The 25,449-nt window shown below is 36.2% G+C and overlaps 1 protein-coding gene and 1 long non-coding RNA gene across 2 annotated transcripts; both read left to right on the forward strand.

Moving 5' to 3' along the window:
- Positions 1-255: 255 nt before the first annotated feature.
- LOC127831355 (uncharacterized) lies at positions 256-9,271 on the forward strand. Its single transcript, XM_052356324.1, has 12 exons — positions 256-406; positions 618-682; positions 948-1,055; positions 1,353-1,462; positions 3,678-3,822; positions 4,053-4,056; positions 4,356-4,402; positions 6,464-6,541; positions 6,961-7,029; positions 7,614-7,883; positions 8,305-8,416; positions 8,984-9,271. Exons 1-12 carry the CDS (start codon positions 259-261, stop codon positions 9,055-9,057), a joined length of 1,230 nt encoding a protein of 409 aa, XP_052212284.1. The 5' UTR covers positions 256-258; the 3' UTR covers positions 9,058-9,271.
- A 3,145-nt stretch (positions 9,272-12,416) lies between these two features.
- On the forward strand, positions 12,417-25,161 carry LOC127881020 (uncharacterized). The gene is made up of 13 exons (XR_008049859.1): positions 12,417-13,252; positions 13,734-13,834; positions 14,342-14,505; positions 16,145-16,229; positions 16,711-16,811; positions 17,319-17,482; positions 19,123-19,207; positions 19,689-19,789; positions 20,297-20,460; positions 22,100-22,184; positions 22,666-22,766; positions 23,273-23,436; positions 25,077-25,161. It is a non-coding gene; the product is annotated as an uncharacterized LOC127881020 (long non-coding RNA).
- The last annotated feature ends 288 nt before the right edge of the window (positions 25,162-25,449 follow it).

The following is a 25,449-nucleotide window of genomic DNA, read 5'->3' on the forward strand; positions in this document are numbered from 1 at the left end:
GACATGAAGTAGATTTTGGTTGTTATCCTTCCTAAAAAACCTGACTGTAGTGCTCTGAACCTATATTTTTGTAGCTATTTCAGAGCAAGATTTATTTTAATTATATACTACTATTTTTAATAATAACTACATATTTCTACCCAATAACCAATTGTTTCACCTCCCCAACACATGTAATAATTACATTTATTGTATAAATTTCTGTCCAATAAGTACTTCAATGAAAATGCCAACTTACTGTTTTTAAAGGGAGACGAGATGGAGAAATGCAGTGTGCCACTGGATGGTTTCCTGCCGACGTCCTACATTTTTGCTGCTCTCCATCAGACGGTTGATGATTCAGTCACATTTTCAGGCACACTGACTAAGATCATGACAGAGGCCAGCCTCTCATTTTTTGACCCTGGTAAAAAAAATATGAAACAAATAAAAAATAAATGTTAATTATTTGATGGAATTGGTAATATGATTAATAAAACTGTCCAGAGTTGTTTCAATATTTTTTCCCTGTAATAATGCGATGAAAGATGTCCTTGCTTGTCTTTTTTCTCTTGTGTGTTAGAACTGATTTATCCTCCATTCAGAATATAATAGACACATTTTTTTTTAAATAACAGCATCTACACCAGCCAGGCATCAGCTGAAATACAAGTGTTCCTTCAAGTTTCCAGACAGAGTGCGAGTAAGTTATTGTCTTGTATTAACAAAACTTAATCAGCACAAAATCTTCAAAAAAAGAATTAAAGCTGTTTTCATCTGTCTTCTACATGAAGAAGAAGAAATGGTATAGTTTATTAAAACAAACATGCCTTACTTTAACTGTTTAGAATACTGCAAACAGGGTTTATTAGTACTTAAATAAATAGTTAGAAATAAACTTGTTTTAAAATATGTTCAAATTTACATAAATTTTAAAAATCTGCAAATAGAATGATAAATTTTGTTAGGTTATGAGGAACCTTCACCCCCATGTTTCATCGGCCAGTGATGTTGAAATGTTGGACACATCTAACCGTCCATGGAGGCGCAAGTGTGAAGAGGTCATGGGGTTTACAGTAAGTTTATTCTGAACACTGGCATGATATGTATATTTTTCAAATCTTAATGGCACATTACTTCCAACAGATGTTGCAGTTTGCTGGAATTGTACAAATATGATGTAAACATTACATTAGAAATATAAATTATGTAAATTTGAATTTTAAATGTAGCAATATTACAGCAAGATTTAAACATATAAAGTTTTAAAGTAGTGGTTTTAATATCATGGTAAGTTAACCACTCAGATGAATATTAACCAAGTGTGATCATAAAGACTATGTGGCTAAGCTAACCGGTGAGCTTTTTTTCAGGGTTATGGTTCGCATTCGCAATTTGGAGGAGTCTTCAAAGAGGCACTGGCATGTGCATCTTTGTCCCGCAGATGTTACAGATTATTCTCATCGATTATTGTGAAACATCAGTAAGAACCTGCTTTTTATAAACCAGTGAAATGTTGCTGTTATTTTTAGTTCAACTTTAAAAAAAGTTTTGGTTTTTGTATTAAAGAAATGCAACATTTTTTTTCAAATTTCAATTGTGTTTTATTTTTATTCTTACAATTCTTAGTATTTTAAACAACAAGAGCACCGCCTTGCGGGTGCAGACCGCTCATCTATTTTCTTTTTATAGGTGAAGGGACTCTCATTTTCAATCACAAAGGAGGAAGGGGTGGAGTGAAGAGGGGTGCATTGTGTGGGGGTGTGGACATTTATTACATTATCTTCCAAAAATGCCAAAAAAAGGGGGAAAAAAATCGGGAAGGGGGGGGGGGTGGGGGGTCTGGATTCTTGGGTGCGATGGTTGGACGGTATTTCAAACATAAAATAATAAAAATAAATATTTGTGTTTTTTTAACCGTTTAAAAAAAAATTGGGGGGGGGGGTGAGGAGGGGGGGGGGGAGTATAGTGTGAGGGTGTGGTGGTTATTTGTGAGATGATCTTAAAAAAAAAAAAAAAAAAAAAAAAAAAGAAGAAAAAAATTTGGGGGGGGGGGGATTCGGGTGGGGGGTTGGGGGGGGATTCTTGGGTGCGATGGTTGGACGGTATTTCAAACATAAAATAAGCAAAATAAATTGTTTTGTTTTTTAACCTTTTAAAAAAAAAAAATTGGGGAGGGGGTGGGGTGGGGGGGGGTATAGTGTGAGGGTGTGGTGGTTGTGAGATAATATTAAAAAAAAAAAAAAAAAAAAAATAGGGGGGGGGGATTCGGGGGGGGGGCACGGGCGATGGTTTGGGTGGAGTTTATTGTGGTATGTCAGGTAAGTGTTGTTTTGTCAAAGTATCAATCAAATCTAATCATAAATAAAGAAGTTATGGCAATTTTAGCAAAATTTAATAATTTGACCTTGAGAGTCAAGGTCATTCAAAGGTCAAGGTAAAATTCAACTTGCCAGGTACAGTAACCTCATGATAGCATGAAAGTATTTGAAGTTTCAAAGCAATAGCCTCGATACTTTAGAAGTAAAGTGGATCGAAACACAAAATTTAACCATATATTCAAAGTTACTAAGTCAAAAAAGGGCCATAATTCCGTAAAAATGACATCCAGAGTTATGCAACTTGTCCCTTTACTGTACCCTTATGATAGTTTGAGAGTGTTCCAAGTATGAAACAATATCTATGATACTTTAGGGGTAAAGTGGACCAAAACACAAAACTTAACCAAACTTTCAATTTTCTAAGTATAAAGGGCCCATAATTCCGTCCAAATGCCAGTCAGAGTTACATAACTTTGCCTGCACAGTCCCCTTACAATAGTAAATAAGTGTTGCAAGTATGAAAGCAATAGCTTTGATACTGTAGGAATAAAGTGGACCTAACCACAAAACATAACCAAATTTTCAATTTTCTAAGTATAAAAAGGGCAAACAATTCTGTCAAAATGCCAGTCAGAGTTACATTACTTTGCCTGCACAGTCCCCTCATGATAGATAGTAAGTGTTGCAAGTATGAAAGCAATAGCTTTGATACTTAAGGAATAAAATGGACCTAAACACAAAACTTGACCAAAATTTTCAATTTTCTAAGTATAAAAAGGGCACATAATTCTGTCAAAATGCACGCCAGAGTTATCTAACTTTGCCTGCCCAGTCCCCTCATGATAGTAAGTAAGTGTACCAAGTTTGAATGCAATAGCATTGATACTTTCTGAAAAAAGTGGACCTAAACGCAAAACTTAACCAAACTTTTCAATTTTCTAAGTATAAAAAGGGCACATAATTCAGTCAAAATGCACGCCAGAGTTATCTAACTTTGCCTGCCCAGTCCCCTCATGATAGTAAGTAAGTGTAACAAGTTTGAATGCAATAGCATTGATACTTTCTGAGAAAAGTGGACCTAAACGTAAAACTTAACCGGACGCCGACGCCGAAGCCGACGCAGACGCCGACGCCAAGGTGATGACAATAGCTCATAATTTTTTTTCAAAAAATAGATGAGCTAAAAAAAAATGTCCATATGTTTGTACATAAATATTGATATCATTTACCTCCAATACTTAGCAGTGACCCCAGCTTTAGTCAACGTCATTTGTTATGTGTGTTATGCTGTGCTGTTCAGCCATTGGTAACCTTCGTAAATAAAGGACCAGGCACAGTTGATGACCTTTGTTTACTTTGATCTGAACATTTTTATAGGGACCTGCATGTCAGTGTCACAGCAAACATGTTTCGCGGTGTTGCTGGTGCTAGAGATGAGCAATTCATTTTTAACTGCCTTCGGAGAGTTGATGACTGTGAAATGAGCCTTGCTGACATGAATTCAGCATTGAAGAAAGACAAGGTATACAATATTTATATCAATAAATGAATAATACCATGCTGTTTATTTTAGGAAATATTTTTCATTCATTAAATACTAAATAATCCCATCCAAACATTGACTGAATCAGAATATAAGCATCAGTTATTAACAAGAGATGTGTTTGTCAGAAACACAATGCCCCCTATTGCTCCGCTCTGAAATAATATTTCAATATATTATTTGGTTTAGAAATTATCTCCTGTTTAAAGCTTAGTACTTCCCTTGGATTTTATTTATTTACTTTTGACCTTGAAGAATGACCTTGACCCTTAACCACTCAAAATGTGCAGCTTCATGAGATACACATGCATGCCAAATATCAAGTTGCTATCTTCAATATTGCAAAAGCTATCGCAAAACTTTAACCAAGGTTAAAGTATTGGGACAGAATGACAGACAGGCCAAAAACAGTATGCCCCTGATCATTCGATCCGGGGGCATAAAAAAGCAATACATGTAAATCAATTGATTAAATCATTTTTAACAGCAGTCCACAAGAGGTGCGTGAGAAGACATAGGCTGTCTGAGGACTGAAATCAGCTCACTGAAACGGCAGCTGGTAAGAAAGATAACCAGTGCCAAATTAAAAACATTATTGTTATTTGATATTAACATTAACTTAACCCTTCAAATAAATAGTTTAGGCTATGGCAGCCACCCTGTTATTATGAAGTTGGCATTCAATAGAACTAATTATGAAGTAATTATGTTAATCTAACATAAAGTAAAACAAGAGCACCGCCTTGCGGGTGCAGACCGCTCATCTATTTTCTTTTTAAAGGTGAAGGGACTATCATTTTCAATCACAAAGGAGGGAGGGGTGGATAGAAGAGGGGTGCATTGTGTGGGGGTGTGGACATTTATTACATTATCTTCCAAAAATGCGAAAAAAAGGAAAAAAAAATCGGGGAGGGGGGGGGGGGGTGGGGGTGGGTGGGGGGGGGGGTGGGGATTCTTGGGTGCGATGGTTGGACGGTATTTCAAACATAAAATAATAAAAATAAATATTTGTGTTTTGTAACCGTTTCAAAAAACATAAATTGGGGGGGGGGGTGAGGTGGGGGGGGGGGGGGGGGGTATAGTGTGAGTGTGTGGTGGTAATTTGTGAGATGATCTTAAAAAAAAAAAAAAAAAAAAAAAAATTAGGGGGGGGGGTGGGGGGGGGGGATTCGGGTGGGGGGTGGGGGGAGGGGGGGTGGGGGGGGTGGGGGGGGGTGTTTCTTGGGTGCGATGGTTGGACGGTATTTCAAACATAAAATAATCAAAATAAATAGTTTAGTTTTTTAACCGTAAAAAAAAAAATGGGGGGGGGGGAGGGGGGGGGCACGGGCGATGGTTTGGGTGGAGTCTATTATGGTATGTCAGGTAAGAGTAGTTTTGTCAAAGTATCAATCAAATCTAATCATAAACAAAGAAGTTATGGCAATTTTAGCAAAATTTAATAATTTGACCTTAAGAGTCAAGGTCATTCGAAGGTCAAGGTAAAATTCAACTTGCCAGGTACAGTAACCTCATGATAGCATGAAAGTATTTGAAGTTTGAAAGCAATAGCCTTGATACTTAAGAAGTAAAGTGGATCGAAACACAAAATTTAACCATATATTCAAAGTTACTAAGTCAAAAAAGGGCCATAATTCCGTAAAAATGACATCCAGAGTTATGCAACTTGTCCTTTTACTGTACCCTTATGATAGTTTGCGAGTGTTCCAAGTATGAAAGCAATATCTATAATGCTTTAGGGGTAAAGTGGACCAAAACACAAAACTTAACCAAACTTTCAATTTTCTAAGTATAAAGGGCCCATAATTCCGTCCAAATGCCAGTCAGAGTTACATAACTTTGCCTGCACAGTCCCCTAATGATAGTTAATAATGGTTGCAAGTATGAAAGCAATAGCTTTGATACTGTAGGAATAAAGTGGACCTAAACACAAAACATAACCAAATTTTGAATTTTCTAAGTATAAAAAGGGCACATAATTCTGTGAAAATGCCAGTCAGAGTTACATTACTTTGCCTGCACAGGCCCATTATGAAAGTTAGTAAGTGTTTCAAGTATGAAAGCAATAGCTTTGATACTTAAGGAATAAAATGGACCTAAACACAAAACTTAACCAAAATTTTCAATTTTTTAAGTATAAAAAGGGCACATAATTCTGTCAAAATGCATGCCAGAGTTATCTAACTTTGCCTGCCCAGTCCCCTCATGATAGTAAGTAAGTGTACCAAGTTTGAATGCAATAGCATTGATACTTTCTGAAAAAAGTGGACCTAAACGCAAAACTTAACCAAAATTGTCAATTTTCTAAGTATAAAAAGGGCACATAATTCAGTCAAAATGCACGCCAGAGTTATCTAACTTTGCCTGTCCAGTCCCCTCATGATAGTAAGTAAGTGTACCAAGTTTGAATGCAATAGCATTGATACTTTCTGAGAAAAGTGGACCTAAACGCAAAACTTAACCGGACGCCGACGCCGACGCCGACGCCGACGCCAAGGTGATGACAATAGCTCATATTTTTTTTTCAAAAAATAGATGAGCTAAAAATGATTTAATTTTTGTTATAAAAGAAAATAATTATTTTGATAGGCAACATCAGGATTGTTATAATGTTTTTCAGAGAGAGAAGGATGAGGCACTCAAAGAGGCCAGGGAGCAACTTTGGAGGCTGCAAGAGTTGCGTCAGGACCAGCAGCAGGTTAATTAAAAAAAGAATGGCCCAATCATGAATCATGAATAATATGACACTGCTAAGACACAAAATTAACAATAGATTGCCAAGCAATATGGTCCCCTATGGTCGGTGAAACGCCACTATTGTCAGTATTTTTTTGATTATTTTTTATATATTTGTTGCCATAGCAACTAACATGTTGACGAAGGAACAAAATGAAATGACGTGCATAATCTCCATATTGCCATCTATCCATTTTTCAGGTTTCATGAAACGGGTAGGGGACAATAAGTGCATAAATTACAATAAATGCATCTAGTAAATTTCATATAAGGAATGACAAATGTTGTTACTGCCACATAAATTATGTATGTCATTTTTACAGACTTTTAAAGTAACTGTTTTTCAACATAAATGCTTATTTAACTAAACACATGTTTCAGCCGGACGTTTACTCATTCATTGCAACACCCCTGCAAAGAAGATGCAATTACAGTAGGCCAGTGTATGCAGTAAGTATAACATAGAAGAGAGACAGTATTAACCAATTGTTTTGTTCTCCATTCTGTTAAATATTATGATACATGTAAAATTAGCATTTTTTCACCCAAATCTATTTTATCTAATGTATAATGACTGCAACTATGTGATGATTAATTGCATTAATGATTGAAAAATACATGTATATTGTACAATCAAGTAAAACTTATTTATTAATAACTGAAAATAAATATTTTGTTTCATGACGTAATTTTGTCTTGAAATCACACCAAGGTCTTTCATGTATAACCAGTGTTTGTTGTATAGCTAATACAGGCTTATTCCAACCTAAAAAATTTATACAATTATGCAGTTTCCACTTATCCCTAAAAATCTCATTCCCTTATGAGAAAATGGGTGTGACATCCCAAAATTTTGTTTTCACATTTAATTTTTCTCCAGAATAGGGTCCTTTTCCCTGGCCCTAAATAAAACCTGCAAAAAGCTTGTGTATGGGAAAATTTAACAACAGTTTCCTGGTCTGCAGAAATACACAATTAATAACAATACCAATGACATCATACAGCCTATAATAAGTTGTTACATATAATTTCAGCCATCGGAGAGTGAGGATGAAGAGACGACCACTACTGACAGACCACCAACAAAAAACTTCTTACCCTCGGAGAGCGAGGATGAAGAGTCGACAACCTCTGCAGGCGAGCAACCACCAACTGATTACATTTTAAAGCTCTCAGACAGCGAGGATGAGGAGACGACCAACACGGACGAGCAACCACCAACAAAGAAGAGCAACAATCAACCAAAGGAGCTGTCCAGCAACAACAAAACAGAAACACAAAGATCAAGAAGAAACAGACATCAGGTATGTATTTAAAAATCTGTTGTCGTAATAGATTTAATTTTTCTATTATCATAATGCAAATTTCCATTACGTCATATTAAGTATATGACATACACAAAAGCTATGTAATGAGGCTTTTCATCTCACATTTTGTCTGGAATGCACAATGATCTGGTGTTCACTATAAATGAACCCATATACTGAATCCGTGATGAAGGGACTTCATTTCATTGATCCTAGAGTGATCACAATTTGCATTGTGCTGTTTTGGCAATTGGTCACTTGCCTAAAATTAATGACTTTGATTTACCTCCTGGGGTTTCCATAGTTTCTTATTTTTTTATAATTTGATAGACTGATGACACCTTGTGTTAATATAACTTTAAATGCTTTTTGTCATGTTTATTATATATGAAATTTATGATCAGCAAAATAATTTCAGGTCAAGAAATTGATTGTTGGGCAGGCTGTATCTGCCAAATATAGGGCAGTCAGGAATGGAGAGGTGTTCGAGGAATGGTTTGAGGGTACCATTGTATCAGTCATGCTATCAGGTAAAAAAGTTGTTTTAACATAATTTCCTTACATTGTTTCTATCTTTTTTGTCCATCATTGGGAATGGGACGACATTGGAATTTAATTTTGTCATGTAACAGAGTTCTTTCATAGTAAGAATTCAAGCATGATTTATGATGATTTATTAAAAGCTTCTTGGTAATAACACTACAATTTAATTTTCAAATAAATCAAAACAATTTATGGTGGGTTTTCTAAGAAAGTTTTCTATTAAAGCCTTCTTGTTAAAAAAACTTTGTAATAGGAATTTGGCATATTTTGAAAATCTGAAGAAAAACAACACATTCTAAACTAAATCCAGATTCATCATTACATAATAATAAATTATTTTATCAAATTTTGCTGAGAATAGTCAATAATCATTTTTCATTTAAAATATAAAGAATTAAATATGGTACAATATGGTACAATATGGTACATACATAACAAAGGAAGTACCAAAAATTTATAAATAACACCAAGTATTATGTTCAAAATAATTACAAGTGATCGAAATACTAATCTAAATCGAAGCCAATAAAATTAATGTTCTCTTTTTGTTTCAGGAGAGAAGGTGAAGGTCAAGTTTGAAGATGGCTGTGAGAGAGTGTTGGGGCCACAAGATATTAAATTATTATAAATGTTTAAATGTGGCAATGATGTTTTTATAGTTTGTTTTAAATTGTCATACAAATATAGGTTCTTGCATGAGTGGTCGTTTTGTATTGAATTTATTAAACAAGTCATCTAAATGGAGATAAAAACGCAGCTTGCCGAGATTTTATCTTTATTTAGATGATGAGTTTAATAAATTTAATAAAAAATGACCACAATTCTAAGATTCTATTTATAACATGACCAACAAATTTTCTTTTTATGTTATGCTCTTTTCACCGTTTATTCACACTGTAAAAGAGTTTAAAACTGAAGAAATTCGCTGGAATAACGACGTCATTTCACAGTTATATAATTAATGTAATAACACCCGCGTAATTAACAAAATTGAGAATTACGTTATTACACTCCTGGAGCGTAGGTCATGTTATAATGGAACAACTTCAGTAAACTATTTAAAAGATCAAAACAAATCAAATAAAAATTAAGACAACATATTCCCTTTCTATAAACATTTTGTGAATTTTTTTAAATACTAACTTTGATATAAACACATCTGAGTACTTTTTTTAAGTATTTATAACAGTTTAAACTTTTATTTGTATTTCTTACATCATGGTAGGCATTTTCAGCACATTTGATAAAATTTGATTTGTTTCCATTGCTTTGTACACAGTGTAAAATATATAGCCATCATGATATTTGTAGTCAAAAGCTCACCAGAGCTTTGTGCCTTGTTTTTGCTGTTTGAAAATAAAAATTATCTAATCAGATCTTATTTTTTTTTATAATCTTAGTTGCATAAATGAACATGGGGAAAATCAACACACTATTAAATCCTTGAAATTACCGAATGGACAAATTCCAGGAGAATTTTTGTGAAGCAGTTTAAAATTAATAATTCATTTTACAGAAGCTTTACTTTTAGTTGAATTATAGGACTATAACTCACAAGAAAAATAAAGAATACCAGCCAGGGCTTACTTTGCCATTCGCCAAATTAGCCAATGGCTAAAAATTGACCTATTTGGCTAAAGAAAATTCTACTTGGCTACAACTTTTTCTTCATTAAAAATAGCCCAAAATAGACGAATTTTGCCAAAACAAGGCCAATTTGGCTAAAGAAAGGGGAAGCCCTGCTAGCAGTAATGTTTCGGTTCTTTATGTACTACCCGTAAAAGGTACCCATCTGTATTGAAAAAGTAAAACAAGTAATGTATATGCATAATAAGTAGACTGTCACAAAGTACGAACATTATGCAATTACAGAGAAGTCTCCGTGATGGTTTGCAATGAAGAAACCGGCTCTAGTGGTTGTTAATGTTTTTTTGTTCTTTTGCTGTTTGTTTAGGATTTAGTAATTACAAATATCTGTTTTCTAACTTAAGGATAATTATTTGTATTCTTTTTTTTATTTTTATGAAGTTCTAATAAAAGCATATTAAGATGTTCTCAGAATTTCTTTCTTTTTTTCATAAAATTACTTGCAATTGAAAAATAACTGTGCTTTTTATCTATTGATGTTTGTTTTTATTATTAACAATATCTTATAATTAACAATATCTTATTATTGTTTTTATGTCATTAAATAATTAATTATGTGTTTTTGTTTTATTTAAGATTGTTTTTATTCATTAAAACAGTTTATATTTGTAAAAAGTGTATAAATAAATAATAATGGTATTGGAAACATTATTTGGAAATAATCTAATGTTTTTTATTTGATAATTTAAAGTTATGCAAGATTTCGAAATTTTCATAAAATTACTATATTTATTTTTAAATGGGAAATATAATAATAAAATATTTGTCACACAATCAGTCAACAAAGTAACAACACCTAAAAACAACCTTTTTCACACCCATAAAGGTATCAATAAACAGATAATCTGGCAGGCATTTAGAGCTGATGAGGGTACTGATTATCTAGTGGTAGATAAGGCTATTACTGATTGGGGTTGCTTAGAGATAAGGCTGTAGTATGGGATGAGTTAACATACTGTATGATTGAAGTGGACTTGAATTGAGTACAATTTTTGTTAAAAGTACATTACATTTCAAAACATTTTTAAGAGGAGCATACTAGCGGTATTATAGTAGATTTAATAAATCATGAGGTATTCGTGTATAAGTAGCATTTTAAAAATTATAACATAAAATGGTGTGAATTACTGGATTTGAAATGAATACTGATAATTGCAGACTAAAATATGTTTCAATACACAACATTACAGAGCACAACTTCTATTACTAATCCTTCAATCAGAGAAAATCCAACAACTTAATGGATAATAAGAATAAAAGTAATTATTTTTTAATGAAACACTTATGTTTATAGGCAGTTAAATAAAAATAATAATCAAAATATCAGGTGAACAAAAATGGAATTTTTTAATACAATACCAGGTCTTAAATTGCCCAGCCCAACATAAATATTTGTCAATGTGAGTAACTGAAGTCATTGTGTATCTATTTTGACACTTTGATAAAGCCTTGTCATGGGTGTGAATGCTTGATTGTAATACCCATTAATAGCATGCTTCCAACCAGATTAAATTTCCTTTCTTTAATTAAGGTTTTCTTATCAATTAAACCATAATATTTTATTAAATTAATTATCCCATCTAACATAAATAAATAAGTAAATGTCATAATGTGAAATTCTAAGAATTAAACGAAACTAATTAATCAACTTCAATATTTGACAAAGTACTTAAATAATAAAATAGTAGTTAACCTAATAATATTATTTAAATCAAATGCACAACTATTATAAATACAAAATACTTAATTTGTTTCAATTTTATATGTTGTTACACAGTTTATAGAAAAAAACATTGGTTGGATTGCATTTGACAAAAAACACTATGTCATCTTTCATTTACATACTACATTTATTATCTTCACATCAAAATTGTGCTCCAAAGTCAAAATTATAACCCCAAACATCTGTTCACAACTTATTTTAAAATATGACAAAAGCAAATGACAATACAATCTCATATCAAAATATGGGGGTGAATTGTCTTGGGTGTGAATTGTCCAAGGAAATCAAATTCTGGAGTGAATTGTCCAGGCCCTGTGGATGAATTGTCTTGGGGGTGAATTGTCTGACACCCTTTCCCCCACCCACCTATTTTTTTTATGAAAAATTGAGAAATTTTACCCATTCCATGGCATGCAAAGTACATTCAAACAGAATGCAATTCTAGTTTTTGCTACATTACTCATTAATTTCAATCATGTGCTGTGTTTATTTACCTAGAAGTCTTTAGATTTTTCACAATTTACCTTCAAAGTTCTATTCTGTTTCTGCAGCGTGAAGGTTACATTACACTAAATCATTGTGTATCCCTCCGTGGTCCATTCGAAAGTAGTGCCTATTTCTAAAGAGTTCCTTTTCTCTTCTTGAATATAAGCCATTTAACAATGTGAGACATGTCTTTTGTGGTTATTTGTAATATCCTGTATGTGTCTGGAGTACTTTGATGCCTTGGATTGGAAGCTACCTTAAAAGATGAACTTTTGAGGGTGTGTTTTCTATTGTGTGGGGCTTTTGTCGAAATTAGGATTCCGAAACACGTTTTTCTACGGTGGGTTCATTCGACAGCGATTTACTTTCTTAGAAGTTGCGAGACGGTATGTTTTTGATTGCAATTATTGGAAGATGACAGATCCATCTTTAAAATGATACCAGGTTCGGAAAAATTGATACGTCGGAAAGGCAAGAAAAATGCTGTGAAAGTTGTCAGTTTTATAATGGGACCCTATGGGAATCGGAATTAGTGTAATATAACCTTTAAAAAGCACATTTACTGCAATGTCAAGGTCACATGGATTCGTCTGCAAGCGAGACAAGTAGAAAATGAATTTTAATGAATGTTTTGATGATTTGGGTGCTAAAATAGATGAGAGGTGTCAATATTTTGGTCCAAATGGATGTTTTAGGTGGTTTTGGACTGTTCTGGATGGGTGGGGGACCTGGTATGGACAAGTAAGGGTAACATTTCCAACAAATCTTAAATGTAAATATTATTATGTCCATAGATTGAAGTTTCAGGTGGAGAGCAAGATGAAAAATATGCAAAATTACATGCATGCAACCCATTTATGCCATTTTTCTCTTTGTTTGTAGGCCTGACCGTTTGTCCTTGAGCCGTAGATGGTCAACAATCCGCTAGCTGTCTTGCTCTGACTGGTGCACTGGACATGATTTCAATGTGAGTCATCATACTGATTGTTTAATTAACACATGAATTTCAGTTTGTTCGTTAAAGTACTAACTTAGCTGTGTATTTTTACAGTGGACGTAGTGGTACGGTGCAGGTGGTAGACTAGGTATTTCCATATATACACTATGTTTACAGAATTGCGGCCAGTGGAGCAACATAGCTGATGAGTTAATAGCACTAGTTCTTCAGACAAATCACGTTATTTTCAACCTATAAAGCATATTTAGCTGTAGTTGGGGCCAATTAGCTGTTAGATCTGGCTTTTGTTCTGTTAAGCCCTTAGAGTAATGAATTTCAGAGTGAAGACCATAGCGCCTTTTCCTAGTCAAGTATCGGGCAGCTGTATGTCTTTTCAGAAATGCACATGTATTTTTAAGCATGTCATTGTGTTTGCTTTTAATAAGATAGGCAATAAACTCATAACCTTTAGACAAATGAGCATCTGTAAATTCAGATTTCACTATTTCAGAGTCAGCCAGACCATGATTGAGCTTAAGGGTTGTGCTGCGGATGCAGCCTGTGCAGTTCCGGGAGAAAGTCACTGTCTCGGGCAATGCGGTCTGGTATCAGGTAAGCACTATTGAAAGCCTCACACTTTTGGGGGGTCTGAAGCCTTGTGCTGTCAATGCGATCTGGTTCAAGTACAATAAGAATGCATTCTCAAAGCAGTACTTCATCAGATATGGTTATCTTAAGCTTACAGTTCGCGGGCAGATATGACTTCGATTTGTTCTTGCTAGCAGAACCCCTACAGGCCAAACTATGCGTTAAGCACTATTTTCCACAGCAACCCTTGCAGACAGAAAAACAATACTTAAAATTACTTCTGGCATTTAATTTCTAATTTCCTACATATCTCTTTTGTATGTTTGTTTGCCCTTTTTAACTCTGACATGCCATCTTGCTCACATTGATGGAGCATACCTGTTTTTGTTTAGAGCCAAGTCCCCGGCTGCTCGAGTTTGCCGTGTCAATAATGAGAAAGCCATGGCATGATGTCTCCTCTATGTGTTTCCTTATCTCAGTGTTGAACATAATTGCCAGTTTCAGGGGCCTAAACATTTTATTTTATTAAAGGTCTGGATGATCCTTGCCTGACTGCGGGTTTGTGTACACCTCAATCCGACTCTGTGTCCTGAACAGAGGCCGCAGTGGTGCAGCGCTTGTGGACGATCCATCAACATCCTGAAAGGTCAACACTACACCAAGCTGGGAAAATTGATCCTGATAGTCATCCCCAGGTAGTGGAATGAATGTTCACTGAACTACAGAGGAATCACACCCAAATGACTTTCCTGCCACGACATTAGTGTGGCCACTCGCGTAGGAATTCCTTAGCAAACATGCTCTTTTGCATGGTGACTGTGGACATTTTTGCAAAACTTACGCTTTCAACACTGGATTTTAAAGAGAATACTTAATAAAATGTCGCTAACAGGACTTATTTATATGAGAGAGACTATCTGGATGCGCATTAAGTGTCACTTTGTGTCGTAAGCTGTTGAAGGAGCGATTTGCGCCTTTTTAAGTGTTAATTTTGGGTAGCCGGCTTGTATCGGCTTGAAAGCTGAAAATTATGCCTCTCATCATAATAGCATTAATTTTTGTAATTGCAATGTGTATGTTTAGATTGTAAGTGAAGCTTTTAATAATGATTTTCTTAAAAAACATGATTTTATATGCTGTCAGTGAGTTTTTTATTGAAAAAAGTGCTTAAAATTTAAAAAAAGTCTCCTTTTTCATCAAGAAAAGTACACTGATTCACAATCAATACATTTATTTGGGCCTTTTGCTGATATATTGGTGAATTTCGCATGCAATGATACCAGTTTTTGCCATGAAAGTTACGCGTAACAATAATTGGAGACGCAAAATCAGCTGTCGTCACTTAGACTAAAAATCATGCATTCCGACTTGACTGCGGCCAATTTAGTCACCGCTTTAAATGGCCATTTTAAGGCCTTTACCCCCATCCGAATGCACTGAAATTGCATATTCATTGTGGAAATAGTTGAAATCTCATGTGGAGAAAGTTTGAAAAAGATAGGACAAAGTTGAGTTCCCTTAAAGGTTACATTACACTAAATCATTGTGTATCCCTCCGTGGTCCATTCGAAAGTAGTGCCTATTTCTAAAGAGTTCCTTTTCTCTTCTTGAATATAAGCCATTTAACAATGTGAGACATGTCTTTTGTGGTTATTTGTAATATCCTGTATGTGTCTGGAGTACTTTGATGCCTTGGATTGGAAGCTACCTTAAAAGATGAACTTTTGAGGGTGTGTTTTCTATTGTGTGGGGCTTTTGTCGAAATTAGGATTCCGAAACACGTTTTTCTACGGTGGGTTCATTCGACAGCGATTTACTTTCTTAGAAGTTGCGAGACGGTATGTTTTTGATTGCAATTATTGGAAGATGACAGATCCATCTTTAAAATGATACCAGGTTCGGAAAAATTGATACGTCGGAAAGGCAAGAAAAATGCTGTGAAAGTTGTCAGTTTTATAATGGGACCCTATGGGAATCGGAATTAGTGTAATATAACCTTTAAAAAGCACATTTACTGCAATGTCAAGGTCACATGGATTCGTCTGCAAGCGAGACAAGTAGAAAATGAATTTTAATGAATGTTTTGATGATTTGGGTGCTAAAATAGATGAGAGGTGTCAATATTTTGGTCCAAATGGATGTTTTAGGTGGTTTTGGACTGTTCTGGATGGGTGGGGGACCTGGTATGGACAAGTAAGGGTAACATTTCCAACAAATCTTAAATGTAAATATTATTATGTCCATAGATTGAAGTTTCAGGTGGAGAGCAAGATGAAAAATATGCAAAATTACATGCATGCAACCCATTTATGCCATTTTTCTCTTTGTTTGTAGGCCTGACCGTTTGTCCTTGAGCCGTAGATGGTCAACAATCCGCTAGCTGTCTTGCTCTGACTGGTGCACTGGACATGATTTCAATGTGAGTCATCATACTGATTGTTTAATTAACACATGAATTTCAGTTTGTTCGTTAAAGTACTAACTTAGCTGTGTATTTTTACAGTGGACGTAGTGGTACGGTGCAGGTGGTAGACTAGGTATTTCCATATATACACTATGTTTACAGAATTGCGGCCAGTGGAGCAACATAGCTGATGAGTTAATAGCACTAGTTCTTCAGACAAATCACGTTATTTTCAACCTATAAAGCATATTTAGCTGTAGTTGGGGCCAATTAGCTGTTAGATCTGGCTTTTGTTCTGTTAAGCCCTTAGAGTAATGAATTTCAGAGTGAAGACCATAGCGCCTTTTCCTAGTCAAGTATCGGGCAGCTGTATGTCTTTTCAGAAATGCACATGTATTTTTAAGCATGTCATTGTGTTTGCTTTTAATAAGATAGGCAATAAACTCATAACCTTTAGACAAATGAGCATCTGTAAATTCAGATTTCACTATTTCAGAGTCAGCCAGACCATGATTGAGCTTAAGGGTTGTGCTGCGGATGCAGCCTGTGCAGTTCCGGGAGAAAGTCACTGTCTCGGGCAATGCGGTCTGGTATCAGGTAAGCACTATTGAAAGCCTCACACTTTTGGGGGGTCTGAAGCCTTGTGCTGTCAATGCGATCTGGTTCAAGTACAATAAGAATGCATTCTCAAAGCAGTACTTCATCAGATATGGTTATCTTAAGCTTACAGTTCGCGGGCAGATATGACTTCGATTTGTTCTTGCTAGCAGAACCCCTACAGGCCAAACTATGCGTTAAGCACTATTTTCCACAGCAACCCTTGCAGACAGAAAAACAATACTTAAAATTACTTCTGGCATTTAATTTCTAATTTCCTACATATCTCTTTTGTATGTTTGTTTGCCCTTTTTAACTCTGACATGCCATCTTGCTCACATTGATGGAGCATACCTGTTTTTGTTTAGAGCCAAGTCCCCGGCTGCTCGAGTTTGCCGTGTCAATAATGAGAAAGCCATGGCATGATGTCTCCTCTATGTGTTTCCTTATCTCAGTGTTGAACATAATTGCCAGTTTCAGGGGCCTAAACATTTTATTTTATTAAAGGTCTGGATGATCCTTGCCTGACTGCGGGTTTGTGTACACCTCAATCCGACTCTGTGTCCTGAACAGAGGCCGCAGTGGTGCAGCGCTTGTGGACGATCCATCAACATCCTGAAAGGTCAACACTACACCAAGCTGGGAAAATTGATCCTGATAGTCATCCCCAGGTAGTGGAATGAATGTTCACTGAACTACAGAGGAATCACACCCAAATGACTTTCCTGCCACGACATTAGTGTGGCCACTCGCGTAGGAATTCCTTAGCAAACATGCTCTTTTGCATGGTGACTGTGGACATTTTTGCAAAACTTACGCTTTCAACACTGGATTTTAAAGAGAATACTTAATAAAATGTCGCTAACAGGACTTATTTATATGAGAGAGACTATCTGGATGCGCATTAAGTGTCACTTTGTGTCGTAAGCTGTTGAAGGAGCGATTTGCGCCTTTTTAAGTGTTAATTTTGGGTAGCCGGCTTGTATCGGCTTGAAAGCTGAAAATTATGCCTCTCATCATAATAGCATTAATTTTTGTAATTGCAATGTGTATGTTTAGATTGTAAGTGAAGCTTTTAATAATGATTTTCTTAAAAAACATGATTTTATATGCTGTCAGTGAGTTTTTTATTGAAAAAAGTGCTTAAAATTTAAAAAAAGTCTCCTTTTTCATCAAGAAAAGTACACTGATTCACAATCAATACATTTATTTGGGCCTTTTGCTGATATATTGGTGAATTTCGCATGCAATGATACCAGTTTTTGCCATGAAAGTTACGCGTAACAATAATTGGAGACGCAAAATCAGCTGTCGTCACTTAGACTAAAAATCATGCATTCCGACTTGACTGCGGCCAATTTAGTCACCGCTTTAAATGGCCATTTTAAGGCCTTTACCCCCATCCGAATGCACTGAAATTGCATATTCATTGTGGAAATAGTTGAAATCTCATGTGGAGAAAGTTTGAAAAAGATAGGACAAAGTTGAGTTCCCTTAAAGGTTACATTACACTAAATCATTGTGTATCCCTCCGTGGTCCATTCGAAAGTAGTGCCTATTTCTAAAGAGTTCCTTTTCTCTTCTTGAATATAAGCCATTTAACAATGTGAGACATGTCTTTTGTGGTTATTTGTAATATCCTGTATGTGTCTGGAGTACTTTGATGCCTTGGATTGGAAGCTACCTTAAAAGATGAACTTTTGAGGGTGTGTTTTCTATTGTGTGGGGCTTTTGTCGAAATTAGGATTCCGAAACACGTTTTTTCTACGGTGGGTTCATTCGACAGCGATTTACTTTCTTAGAAGTTGCGAGACGGTATGTTTTTGATTGCAATTATTGGAAGATGACAGATCCATCTTTAAAATGATACCAGGTTCGGAAAAATTGATACGTCGGAAAGGCAAGAAAAATGCTGTGAAAGTTGTCAGTTTTATAATGGGACCCTATGGGAATCGGAATTAGTGTAATATAACCTTTAAAAAGCACATTTACTGCAATGTCAAGGTCACATGGATTCGTCTGCAAGCGAGACAAGTAGAAAATGAATTTTAATGAATGTTTTGATGATTTGGGTGCTAAAATAGATGAGAGGTGTCAATATTTTGGTCCAAATGGATGTTTTAGGTGGTTTTGGACTGTTCTGGATGGGTGGGGGACCTGGTATGGACAAGTAAGGGTAACATTTCCAACAAATCTTAAATGTAAATATTATTATGTCCATAGATTGAAGTTTCAGGTGGAGAGCAAGATGAAAAATATGCAAAATTACATGCATGCAACCCATTTATGCCATTTTTCTCTTTGTTTGTAGGCCTGACCGTTTGTCCTTGAGCCGTAGATGGTCAACAATCCGCTAGCTGTCTTGCTCTGACTGGTGCACTGGACATGATTTCAATGTGAGTCATCATACTGATTGTTTAATTAACACATGAATTTCAGTTTGTTCGTTAAAGTACTAACTTAGCTGTGTATTTTTACAGTGGACGTAGTGGTACGGTGCAGGTGGTAGACTAGGTATTTCCATATATACACTATGTTTACAGAATTGCGGCCAGTGGAGCAACATAGCTGATGAGTTAATAGCACTAGTTCTTCAGACAAATCACGTTATTTTCAACCTATAAAGCATATTTAGCTGTAGTTGGGGCCAATTAGCTGTTAGATCTGGCTTTTGTTCTGTTAAGCCCTTAGAGTAATGAATTTCAGAGTGAAGACCATAGCGCCTTTTCCTAGTCAAGTATCGGGCAGCTGTATGTCTTTTCAGAAATGCACATGTATTTTTAAGCATGTCATTGTGTTTGCTTTTAATAAGATAGGCAATAAACTCATAACCTTTAGACAAATGAGCATCTGTAAATTCAGATTTCACTATTTCAGAGTCAGCCAGACCATGATTGAGCTTAAGGGTTGTGCTGCGGATGCAGCCTGTGCAGTTCCGGGAGAAAGTCACTGTCTCGGGCAATGCGGTCTGGTATCAGGTAAGCACTATTGAAAGCCTCACACTTTTGGGGGGTCTGAAGCCTTGTGCTGTCAATGCGATCTGGTTCAAGTACAATAAGAATGCATTCTCAAAGCAGTACTTCATCAGATATGGTTATCTTAAGCTTACAGTTCGCGGGCAGATATGACTTCGATTTGTTCTTGCTAGCAGAACCCCTACAGGCCAAACTATGCGTTAAGCACTATTTTCCACAGCAACCCTTGCAGACAGAAAAACAATACTTAAAATTACTTCTGGCATTTAATTTCTAATTTCCTACATATCTCTTTTGTATGTTTGTTTGCCCTTTTTAACTCTGACATGCCATCTTGCTCACATTGATGGAGCATACCTGTTTTTGTTTAGAGCCAAGTCCCCGGCTGCTCGAGTTTGCCGTGTCAATAATGAGAAAGCCATGGCATGATGTCTCCTCTATGTGTTTCCTTATCTCAGTGTTGAACATAATTGCCAGTTTCAGGGGCCTAAACATTTTATTTTATTAAAGGTCTGGATGATCCTTGCCTGACTGCGGGTTTGTGTACACCTCAATCCGACTCTGTGTCCTGAACAGAGGCCGCAGTGGTGCAGCGCTTGTGGACGATCCATCAACATCCTGAAAGGTCAACACTACACCAAGCTGGGAAAATTGATCCTGATAGTCATCCCCAGGTAGTGGAATGAATGTTCACTGAACTACAGAGGAATCACACCCAAATGACTTTCCTGCCACGACATTAGTGTGGCCACTCGCGTAGGAATTCCTTAGCAAACATGCTCTTTTGCATGGTGACTGTGGACATTTTTGCAAAACTTACGCTTTCAACACTGGATTTTAAAGAGAATACTTAATAAAATGTCGCTAACAGGACTTATTTATATGAGAGAGACTATCTGGATGCGCATTAAGTGTCACTTTGTGTCGTAAGCTGTTGAAGGAGCGATTTGCGCCTTTTTAAGTGTTAATTTTGGGTAGCCGGCTTGTATCGGCTTGAAAGCTGAAAATTATGCCTCTCATCATAATAGCATTAATTTTTGTAATTGCAATGTGTATGTTTAGATTGTAAGTGAAGCTTTTAATAATGATTTTCTTAAAAAACATGATTTTATATGCTGTCAGTGAGTTTTTTATTGAAAAAAGTGCTTAAAATTTAAAAAAAGTCTCCTTTTTCATCAAGAAAAGTACACTGATTCACAATCAATACATTTATTTGGGCCTTTTGCTGATATATTGGTGAATTTCGCATGCAATGATACCAGTTTTTTGCCATGAAAGTTACGCGTAACAATAATTGGAGACGCAAAATCAGCTGTCGTCACTTAGACTAAAAATCATGCATTCCGACTTGACTGCGGCCAATTTAGTCACCGCTTTAAATGGCCATTTTAAGGCCTTTACCCCCATCCGAATGCACTGAAATTGCATATTCATTGTGGAAATAGTTGAAATCTCATGTGGAGAAAGTTTGAAAAAGATAGGACAAAGTTGAGTTCCCTTAAAGGTTACATTACACTAAATCATTGTGTATCCCTCCGTGGTCCATTCGAAAGTAGTGCCTATTTCTAAAGAGTTCCTTTTCTCTTCTTGAATATAAGCCATTTAACAATGTGAGACATGTCTTTTGTGGTTATTTGTAATATCCTGTATGTGTCTGGAGTACTTTGATGCCTTGGATTGGAAGCTACCTTAAAAGATGAACTTTTGAGGGTGTGTTTTCTATTGTGTGGGGCTTTTGTCGAAATTAGGATTCCGAAACACGTTTTTCTACGGTGGGTTCATTCGACAGCGATTTACTTTCTTAGAAGTTGCGAGACGGTATGTTTTTGATTGCAATTATTGGAAGATGACAGATCCATCTTTAAAATGATACCAGGTTCGGAAAAATTGATACGTCGGAAAGGCAAGAAAAATGCTGTGAAAGTTGTCAGTTTTATAATGGGACCCTATGGGAATCGGAATTAGTGTAATATAACCTTTAAAAAGCACATTTACTGCAATGTCAAGGTCACATGGATTCGTCTGCAAGCGAGACAAGTAGAAAATGAATTTTAATGAATGTTTTGATGATTTGGGTGCTAAAATAGATGAGAGGTGTCAATATTTTGGTCCAAATGGATGTTTTAGGTGGTTTTGGACTGTTCTGGATGGGTGGGGGACCTGGTATGGACAAGTAAGGGTAACATTCCAACAAATCTTAAATGTAAATATTATTATGTCCATAGATTGAAGTTTCAGGTGGAGAGCAAGATGAAAAATATGCAAAATTACATGCATGCAACCCATTTATGCCATTTTTCTCTTTGTTTGTAGGCCTGACCGTTTGTCCTTGAGCCGTAGATGGTCAACAATCCGCTAGCTGTCTTGCTCTGACTGGTGCACTGGACATGATTTCAATGTGAGTCATCATACTGATTGTTTAATTAACACATGAATTTCAGTTTGTTCGTTAAAGTACTAACTTAGCTGTGTATTTTTACAGTGGACGTAGTGGTACGGTGCAGGTGGTAGACTAGGTATTTCCATATATACACTATGTTTACAGAATTGCGGCCAGTGGAGCAACATAGCTGATGAGTTAATAGCACTAGTTCTTCAGACAAATCACGTTATTTTCAACCTATAAAGCATATTTAGCTGTAGTTGGGGCCAATTAGCTGTTAGATCTGGCTTTTGTTCTGTTAAGCCCTTAGAGTAATGAATTTCAGAGTGAAGACCATAGCGCCTTTTCCTAGTCAAGTATCGGGCAGCTGTATGTCTTTTCAGAAATGCACATGTATTTTTAAGCATGTCATTGTGTTTGCTTTTAATAAGATAGGCAATAAACTCATAACCTTTAGACAAATGAGCATCTGTAAATTCAGATTTCACTATTTCAGAGTCAGCCAGACCATGATTGAGCTTAAGGGTTGTGCTGCGGATGCAGCCTGTGCAGTTCCGGGAGAAAGTCACTGTCTCGGGCAATGCGGTCTGGTATCAGGTAAGCACTATTGAAAGCCTCACACTTTTGGGGGGTCTGAAGCCTTGTGCTGTCAATGCGATCTGGTTCAAGTACAATAAGAATGCATTCTCAAAGCAGTACTTCATCAGATATGGTTATCTTAAGCTTACAGTTCGCGGGCAGATATGACTTCGATTTGTTCTTGCTAGCAGAACCCCTACAGGCCAAACTATGCGTTAAGCACTATTTTCCACAGCAACCCTTGCAGACAGAAAAACAATACTTAAAATTACTTCTGGCATTTAATTTCTAATTTCCTACATATCTCTTTTGTATGTTTGTTTGCCCTTTTTAACTCTGACATGCCATCTTGCTCACATTGATGGAGCATACCTGTTTTTGTTAGAGCCAAGTCCCCGGCTGCTCGAGTTTGCCGTGTCAATAATGAGAAAGCCATGGCATGATGTCTCCTCTATGTGTTTCCTTATCTCAGTGTTGAACATAATTGCCAGTTTCAGGGGCCTAAACATTTTATTTTATTAAAGGTCTGGATGATCCTTGCCTGACTGCGGGTTTGTGTACACCTCAATCCGACTCTGTGTCCTGAACAGAGGCCGCAGTGGTGCAGCGCTTGTGGACGATCCATCAACATCCTGAAAGGTCAACACTACACCAAGCTGGGAAAATTGATCCTGATAGTCATCCCCAGGTAGTGGAATGAATGTTCACTGAACTACAGAGGAATCACACCCAAATGACTTTCCTGCCACGACATTAGTGTGGCCACTCGCGTAGGAATTCCTTAGCAAACATGCTCTTTTGCATGGTGACTGTGACATTTTTGCAAAACTTACGCTTTTCAACACTGGATTTTAAAGAGAATACTTAATAAAATGTCGCTAACAGGACTTATTTATATGAGAGAGACTATCTGGATGCGCATTAAGTGTCACTTTGTGTCGTAAGCTGTTTGAAGGAGCGATTTGCGCCTTTTTAAGTGTTAATTTTGGGTAGCCGGCTTGTATCGGCTTGAAAGCTGAAAATTATGCCTCTCATCATAATAGCATTAATTTTTGTAATTGCAATGTGTATGTTTAGATTGTAAGTGAAGCTTTTAATAATGATTTTCTTAAAAAACATGATTTTATATGCTGTCAGTGAGTTTTTTATTGAAAAAAAGTGCTTAAAATTTAAAAAAAGTCTCCTTTTTCATCAAGAAAAGTACACTGATTCACAATCAATACATTTATTTGGGCCTTTTGCTGATATATTGGTGAATTTCGCATGCAATGATACCAGTTTTTGCCATGAAAGTTACGCGTAACAATAATTGGAGACGCAAAATCAGCTGTCGTCACTTAGACTAAAAATCATGCATTCCGACTTGACTGCGGCCAATTTAGTCACCGCTTTAAATGGCCATTTTAAGGCCTTTACCCCCATCCGAATGCACTGAAATTGCATATTCATTGTGGAAATAGTTGAAATCTCATGTGGAGAAAGTTTTGAAAAAGATAGGACAAAGTTGAGTTCCCTTAAAGGTTACATTACACTAAATCATTGTGTATCCCTCCGTGGTCCATTCGAAAGTAGTGCCTATTCTAAGAGTTCCTTTTCTCTTCTTGAATATAAGCCATTTAACAATGTGAGACATGTCTTTTGTGGTTATTTGTAATATCCTGTATGTGTCTGGAGTACTTTGATGCCTTGGATGGAAGCTACCTTAAAAGATGAACTTTTGAGGGTGTGTTTTCTATTGGTGTGGGGCTTTTGTCGAAATTAGGATTCAGAAACACTTTTTTCTACGTGGGTTCATTCGACAGCGATTTACTTTCTTAGAAGTTGCGAGACGGTATGTTTTTTGATTGCAATTATTGGAAGATGACAGACCATCTTTAAAATGATACCAGGTTCGGAAAAATTGATACGTCGGAAAGGCAAGAAAAATGCTGTGAAAGTTGTCAGTTTTATAAGGGGACCCTATGGGAATCGGAATTAGTGTAATATACCTTTAAAAAGCACATTTACTGCAATGTCAAGGTCACATGGATTCGTCTGCAAGCGAGACAAGTAGAAAAATGAATTTTAATGAATGTTTTGATGATTTGGGTGCTAAAATAGATGAGAGGTGTCAATATTTTGGTCCAAATGGATGTTTTAGGTGGTTTTGGACTGTTCTGGATGGGATGGGGACCTGGGTATGGACAAGTAAGGGTAACATTTCCACACAAATCTTAAATGTAAATATATTATGTCCATAGATTGAAGTTTCAGGTGGAGAGCAAGATGAAAATATGCAAAATTACATGCATGCAACCCATTTTATGCCATTTTTCTCTTTGTTTGTAGGCCTGACCGTTTGTCCTTGAGCCGTAGATGGTCAACAATCCGCTAGCTGTCTTGCTCTGACTGGTGCACTGGACATGATTTCAATGTGAGTCCTCATACTGATTGTTTAATTAACACATGAATTTCAGTTGGTTCGTTTAAAGTACTAACTTAGCTGTGTATTTTTTACAGTGGACGTAGTGGTACGGTGCAGGTGGTTAGACTAGGTATTGTTCCATTTCCACTATACACTATGTTTACAGAATTGCGGCCAGTGGAGCAACATAGCTGATGAGTTAATAGCACTAGTTTCTTCAGACAAAATCACGTTATTTTAACCTAATAAAGCATATTTAGCTGTAGTTGGGGCCAATTAGCTGTAGATCTGGCTTTT

Source organism: Dreissena polymorpha, chromosome 5 (assembly GCF_020536995.1).
Source record: "Dreissena polymorpha isolate Duluth1 chromosome 5, UMN_Dpol_1.0, whole genome shotgun sequence".
Lineage (NCBI taxonomy): Eukaryota > Metazoa > Mollusca > Bivalvia > Myida > Dreissenidae > Dreissena > Dreissena polymorpha.

Coding starts and splice junctions, on each gene's coding strand:
- LOC127831355 (XM_052356324.1), top strand. CDS start 259: ATGGAGAAATGCAGTGTGCCACTGGATGGTTTCCTGCCGACGTCCTAC. Junction 407..617: donor CCTCTCATTTTTTGACCCTG/GTAAAAAAAATA, acceptor TTTAAATAACAG/CATCTACACCAGCCAGGCAT. Junction 6,542..6,960: donor TGCGTCAGGACCAGCAGCAG/GTTAATTAAAAA, acceptor CACATGTTTCAG/CCGGACGTTTACTCATTCAT.